Genomic DNA, 7,015 nt, shown 5'->3' on the forward strand with positions numbered 1-7,015 from the left:
ACTTGGATTTACACGGGTTTTGTTAAAGAATGAACAATATTTTTATAAAAAATAACCAAAATGAAATAACGAAAATGATACGTTGAAACTTGACAAAAAGTTGTTCGGCTATAAGTTTTTGACCACTGTATGTATTTTTTAATATCTTTAATGGAACATGCACATTGTACATTAAGGAAGTGCATAACAAAATTAAAGAATATATGCCTTTTCTCCTTTTTTCAAAGCTCATTTTGCCTTTTTTCGAGTTTTTAGGCAAATCCTACATTTCTATATTTCGGAAGGGGGCCGTTGGGGTCGGTCAGAACACTTACAAGTTCCTCCCCTTAATACGGCCTTGTTAAGTACATTATAGTTTCAGAATAGGATTTATGTTTATTCGCACATTTGCATACGCTTGCTTATTCATATTATAGTCAGCCCTTTAGTATTTGGTTTCGTTACAAATATTTGTTTTCGATACCTACTCAATACTTGGTTCAAAAGTATCGATACCAAAATTACTTGGTATCGAACGAATAGTACCGAGTATGTACTTGTATTTACCTGTATCGTTTCATCCCTATTCTCCTTTTTATTTCGTTGCTGGGTAGGAAAGGTTCGTAAAAAGTTATTTTCCAATTTTTGTGTATTGTTTAGTCACGACATGATAGCGTAATTTAATATGATGTTAAGAATGACTTAATTTTGCTGTGCCTGTGAGAGACATAAGTTAATTTTGTTATTGCTATGTTAAAAATATTTGCTACTCTTGACCACGTGGACTGTTGGCTGATAACCAAGAAAATTGCTGTTCTGATTGAATTGACTTTGTTCTTTATTTTTATATTTATCATGTAGACTTAAACAGCAAAGATGGGTAAGGGAAATAATATGATTCCAAATGCTCATTTTCACAAATGGTGGCAGCGGAACGTGAAGACATGGTTCAATCAGCCTGCACGCAAATATCGCAGACGCCAAAATCGCGTCAAGAAAGCTAAAGCTGTATTCCCGCGTCCGGCACAAGCATTGCGCCCTGTTGTGCGCTGCCCAACTATCCGTTATCACACCAAATTACGTGCAGGACGCGGATTTACTCTCGAAGAATTGAAGGTAGCAAACATTTCTAAAGCTCAGGTCGATCATAATTTCATTTTCTATGGATTAGGGTGCCGGATTAACATATGGATTCGCCAGAACCATTGGTGTTTCTGTAGATAAGAGACGCAAGAATAAGTCGTTGGAATCGCGTCAACGAAATATTCAGCGCTTGAAGGAGTACAAGAGCAAATTAATTTTGTTCCCTATCAATGAAAAAAAGATCCGTAAGGGCGAATCTAACCTGGAAGAATGCAAATTGGCTACTCAACTCAAGGGAACAGTTATGCCAATTAAGAAGGAACAGCCACTCATTGAATTCCGTGAGATCGCTAAGGATGAACAGAAATTCAAGGCATTCGCTACTCTGCGGAAAGTAAGTTTATCTAATAAGTGTTACTTTTTTTATCGTACGTGTGGATTTTTTTACATTTTTAGGCTCGGTCTGATGCTCGTCTGGTTGGTATTCGTGCTAAGCGGGCCAAGGAAAATGCTGATAATCCTGATGATGCTAGTAAAGATGTGAAAAAGTCCAAAAAGTAAATTTGTTTAAAAATTTTAAATAAAATAACATTTTTGCGAAATATTACATGTTTTATTTGAGTTGTTAAATTTCCTTAGAGGGTATAACGACTTCATTTATTGGCGTAAATGCAGTTTGGACCCAAATCGCAAATTAAAAAAAAAAAATATTTGGATCGATAGAGATGTTGTTGTTGTTGTTGTAGCAGCATACAAATTCCCCAAAGACTTTTTGGGGAGTGTTGCTGGAGTGACAGTCCTTGGCCAGATATAAATCTGGGTCGTTCCGGTTACGTAGACCCGACTGTCGTGGGAACGGAGATGAATGAGCTGAGTATTACGGTATACTTCTTTTTTTGGGGAAACAACGACAAGAATTATCAAAGGTTAAAGTTCAAAATAAGCTATTTCTGAAACCAAGAATTCTTTCAAACAAATGGATGGATTTTGAAAATTTTGATCTCATTTAATAGGAAATTTGATTCTCTTTAATATTTTATACGTAGTTTATATATATGTTATGTAGTTCTTACAAAAATTGAATCAATGTAAAATAATTATAAAAAAGTTTACAAACCCTAAGTGCGGCCGACGCCGCTTACGCAGAAAGGTGTTCAGTACCTTCGCAACACAGAAAGATAATTCTTTTTTATGAGGGTTATAATCCCTAAGAGCGGCCAAAGGCCGCCTACGCAGAAAGGTGTTCAGTGCCTTTTCATCGCAACACGGAAAGAGAACTCTACTTTGTGAGGGTTATAATTCCTAAGCGCGGCCGAAGGCCGTCTACGCAGAAAGGTTTTCTCTGCAAAAGTTGTTCAGTGCCTTTTCTTCACAACACAGAAAGAGAATTCTACTTTGTGAGGGTTATAATCCCTAAGCGCGGCCGAAGGCCGCCTACGCAGGAGTTCAGCTCTTTTTCAGCAACACAGAAAGGAGAATTCTGCGTAGTAAGGTTTACAATTCCTAATCGCGACCAAAGGCCGCCTACGCAAAAAGGAGTTTTGTGAAAAAATACTGTATAGCGTAGCCGATGTTGGACAGACTAGGGTTGTTTTATATAAATACTTTGTACAGTGAGAACTCTTGACAGCATTTCCATTTAATTGTACAACTCAATCTTATAACAAATAGGGTGATTTCAAAAAAATATCGTTTGTTAGATTTCCTATCAAATGCGATACAAATTTTCAAAATCCATCCATCGTTTTTATGGAATCTTGATTTCAAAAATAACTTAACTTGCCCTTTAAACCTTTTGTAGTTGTTGTTTCCCCCCAAAAAAAGAAAAATATACCGTTATACTCAGCTCCATCATCTCTATCGATCCCAAAATTTTTTTTTTTTAATTTGAGGTTTGGAGCCAAACTGCATTTGTTCCCATTTATCTATTAGCAATTAGCTAGAATATATGCATCGAATATTATTTTGTTTAAATATGAACATGTACGTTTAATAATAGAGAATACTAGTATAAAACGTACGTTTTTGGATTAAAAAGCCAAAAGAAGGCAAAAGCCACAAGCTGATCCTTACGCTTAGTTGTACAAAAATGGATTATAGAAGAAATAGATATGCTTCCATAAGTATTCTTTTTCCTTGATGAGATGTGAGCAAGAGTGTTACAAATATGCATAAAAGTTACCGACAATCATGATAAAAACATTTAAATATTTTTATCATGTTAACCATGATAAAAACATTACAAGGTAAATTCATTCTCAATTCGTCGGCCATGATTTTTTTTCTGACGTTTGCCAACATTTTAAAATAATATAAAATTGACAATAAAAAAATTTAATTGTTACTACCCTGCAAACCAAAGTTCCCGAAATCTTTAGGAAATCGTTAGGTGTATCTCATTTCTGTAACGATTTTTTTACGAATTTTCAAAGAAGTGGTTGACACGAACTCGTAAAGAAATTTCTGTACGAAAAATAAAGAAAATTCTGGAAAAATTCTGAAAGAAATTCTTCACATAGCACCATTATTTTCGTTGCTTCACAGATTTTCTTCCGAAATTTCGTAAAAGAATGGAAGTGTGCGTAATTTATTTCATTTTAGAAAATTCGGCAAAAAATCGAATTAAATCTTAACGAATTCTTTAAAATTTCTTTACAATGCAGAATACTCTGAAAAAATGGTTTGCAGCGTAGTTGCTGTTTGAGATTGAAAATGAGAATGTATGTGTGAGAATGAGTTTTGAATTTTAAAATTATTAGTCTGTTCCAATAGCAGTCCGGTTTACAGGATTTAGTCAGAACTTACAGGAAGTCGTTCCTATTGACATAAAACCTGTAAGTGGGAACACATTTGAGAGAGTAACTGAGCAACTGTTCCTAGTCAGAAGTTACAGGATTTAGTCCGGAGTTTTTTTTCCTGTAAGTTCATGAAAAGTGTCAAACGATGAGCTGATTTACATGTGCAAACAAAAACTGAAGGCGGTGAAAGCTAAGAACCTTTTATTTGTTAAAAAATGGAAGTAAACAACGAAATATTTGAATATGTATAGATTTTAATAATTATTTAGTGATATTTCAGCCAAATCAGTGTAGTACCAATGACATGTAAACAAACCGTCTGACGTTTTTACAGGAAATAGTGCTTTTTGCGTTCCTATGCACTTCTGCATCTGTTCTTCTTTTACTCTCATTTGAGAGCGTAAAATTGTAGTTTGACAGTTCCACAGGTTTTAGTCCGAAGTTCAAAGGAACAGACTATATATTAGTTGTGATCATTGTGGAAGAATACAAGTGAGATATCTTAGGGTTGACAGATAGTTGACAGGGTGTTCAATATGGCGATGACAGTGTGAACAATATGGCAGCCAATATGGCAAGCAAAACCGAACGGCCCGAAGCTGCAAAACTACGACCCGAATGAAATAAAAGCTCTGATCCAATACTTTTCGTGAAAAATCCTGTAAAACTGTCAAACAGCAAAATTACTCTCTGAAGTGAGAGTAAAAAGTGAGTAACAACAAAAAGTACGTGAACAAAAAAACCATTTTTCCTGTAAAAACGTCAACCAGTGATTGCTTGACAGTTTTCATGATATTACCAGAAGAAAAAGTTCGGGTAAAATCTTGCAACTTCATTCTCTACACAACTCTCCAAAAGTCGCTCTCATTTACAGGATTTTGGAGGATTTCGGAGTACGGGAACATTTTTCCTGTAACTTCCTGCAAGTTCGTGTAAAATCCTGTAAGTTCATGGAGTACTGGATCAGAGCTAATTCGGGAAAAAATAACGGGAAACGCCAGGGTTCCGAGGTGCTGTTTCGTGACCAGGGTTTTGTGCAGCTCCGAAAAAAGATGAAACAGGGTTCTGTGTTTATTGGAATTACAGAAAAGTGTTGCTTTGCAGAATAATTTTTTAATTATAATTTTATTCCAAATAAAGAAAAATTTAATTTTATCGAGTTTCGAAGGAACAAGAAATATCAATAAAAACAATTTTAAACTATGGTTTTTAATAAATTGAGAATATTTTTTTTTAATTTTTTTTGAGACAAAATGTAAGTATACTTAATATTTCAGCATGCTACTGTGGCTGCTTTCGTCACTCGCGTGCACTGCCGTGCGCTGTGATAAATATTAGGTTTGTATAGTAACCAATAGCCAGTACTAATTTGTACTGGAACCTGCAAATTTTTACTGGAAAAGTGTATGATAACCCAAAAAATTTGCAAGAGAGCACTGAATCGAGAGCGTAACAACACGGGAGAGCTGCAAATTCTTGCTAGTGAAATTTTTACTAGCAGAAATTAGCTAGCGGAAGAAGAAGAATAAATGTCAAAAGCCGCCATTTGTTGAATTGGTTTGGCACAAACAAAAGGAAAAGGAGTTTAAATCAAAATATTGTGACTGCGTAAGTGCTTGTGTGTAAAGCAAAGAGTTTAAGACTGATTTATAAATAGTAAAATGTTTACAGCAGAATGTCAAAACAGTGCAATGACTGTTCACTTGCAAGTTTTTGCTAGTGTTGTGTTCATTAACTTTTTCTGCTAGTTTTCTCTACTCAATTTTACGCTCTATTTTGCTTTTACGCTCTCGCTGCAATGTTTTACTGGAGAAGTTACTATACAAACCTATTATCTGAGAGTTATGATGGTATTCAATAATCCAGTGTCATCTCAAGTCACTAAATTTGAGACAATTCGGGTTTTCAGAGAGAAAAACAGTCAGCTTATCGTATGTACCAGTTGGTGTCGTTTAGAAGAAAATTTATTATTGTATTTCATTCCTACACGTACTTGAACAAAATGCCAGATCAGTGCTCATAATTGTGAACAAATATTATTTTCTTGTTGTTTATTTCCTCTGTTCTGTTATTGAATAAATAATAGGGGTCTTCCTCAAAAGTGATAAACTAGATGGGGGTCCTTTGATGTGAGAATAACGCCGCAGCGTTTCTCATATCTCTTTAGGCAAGCCTGGGGTATAGGGTATATTAGATGAGAGATACTTCCTGGCAAATATTTCAAGGCTTACCCTGGCCTAGTTTAAGCTCATTTCAAGATGTCCAAATCGATATTTCGGTTGATATTGATGAAAGTAGTTTTCTTCATCGAAACGCTTTTGTTTACTTCTGCGGCTACATGTATTTTAAATATTTCAAGCATCATAATTGCTTAATGCCATTACCAAGATTTGAAGATGGAATTACTGAAAAAGATTTCTTCTTCACTATGGAGAAGCAACTTAGTAATAGCCACCTTGTTAGTCCTCCCAATGAATTTGTTGAGTTTATGTCCAAAATCGAAAAAATCTACACAGATAATTTCGATTCAAATTGTCATAGAATTGGGTTTTCCCAAATCTTATTTGAGAAAATGATAGACGTAGAGCCATACTATTGTTGCGAAAATTGCAACATCGATGTTTTAAAATGTATTTTTTATAAGAATAAGAACTTATTTTCTGGTTAACAGTTTCAATAAGAAAGCGAACCAACCAAATTTTAAAAACATTAAGTTTTTGTGTGTAACACACCAATAGAGTTCGCTTTCAGTCTAAGTGTCTGTCTGCAAAGTCGGAATCCGTCTTAAAAATAGGGTTTTATCGATTTGGGTGTCTTGAAATGAGCTGTCCATGTAGTTAGCTTCCGTGCCCATTTCCTTGTTCTTTAATTTGCACACTTCTATGGGCGTAAGACCTTTCTTTTTTCTCATTTACATTTCAAATTAGTCTGGGTGTCTGTCTGGGTTCAGTCTGGGTGTCTGTCTGCAAAGTCCGAATTCTTGTTCCCGTTTCCTTGCTCTTTGATTTGCACATTTGTTATCTTTTCTACAGGCGTAAGACCTCTCTTTTTATATTTGTGTTCATATTTATATTTTCATATGCTTGTTTTCTTTGCAGCTTTCTAGTATTTTTTATATCCCCACCACATCTATTTTTATTATTATTTACTTTGTT

At 34.9% G+C, this 7,015-nt stretch overlaps 1 protein-coding gene across 1 annotated transcript; it reads left to right on the forward strand.

Moving 5' to 3' along the window:
* The first annotated feature begins 534 nt into the window (after nucleotides 1-534).
* LOC118735188 (60S ribosomal protein L13) lies at nucleotides 535-1,666 on the forward strand. Its single transcript, XM_036464830.1, has 4 exons — nucleotides 535-598; nucleotides 841-1,095; nucleotides 1,151-1,456; nucleotides 1,519-1,666. Exons 2-4 carry the CDS (start codon nucleotides 856-858, stop codon nucleotides 1,621-1,623), a joined length of 651 nt encoding a protein of 216 aa, XP_036320723.1. The 5' UTR covers nucleotides 535-598; nucleotides 841-855; the 3' UTR covers nucleotides 1,624-1,666.
* The last annotated feature ends 5,349 nt before the right edge of the window (nucleotides 1,667-7,015 follow it).

Source organism: Rhagoletis pomonella, unplaced genomic scaffold, assembly GCF_013731165.1.
Source record: "Rhagoletis pomonella isolate Grant_MI unplaced genomic scaffold, Rhpom_1.0 Rhpom_scaffold_00003, whole genome shotgun sequence".
NCBI lineage: Eukaryota > Metazoa > Arthropoda > Insecta > Diptera > Tephritidae > Rhagoletis > Rhagoletis pomonella.

Excerpts from the sequence above, each read along its gene's own strand:
- LOC118735188 (XM_036464830.1), top strand. The coding sequence starts at position 856 with ATGGGTAAGGGAAATAATATGATTCCAAATGCTCATTTTCACAAATGG. Across the intron at positions 1,096-1,150 it reads TTACTCTCGAAGAATTGAAG|GGTGCCGGATTAACATATGG; the intron begins GTAGCAAACATT and ends TCTATGGATTAG. Across the intron at positions 1,457-1,518 it reads CATTCGCTACTCTGCGGAAA|GCTCGGTCTGATGCTCGTCT; the intron begins GTAAGTTTATCT and ends TTACATTTTTAG.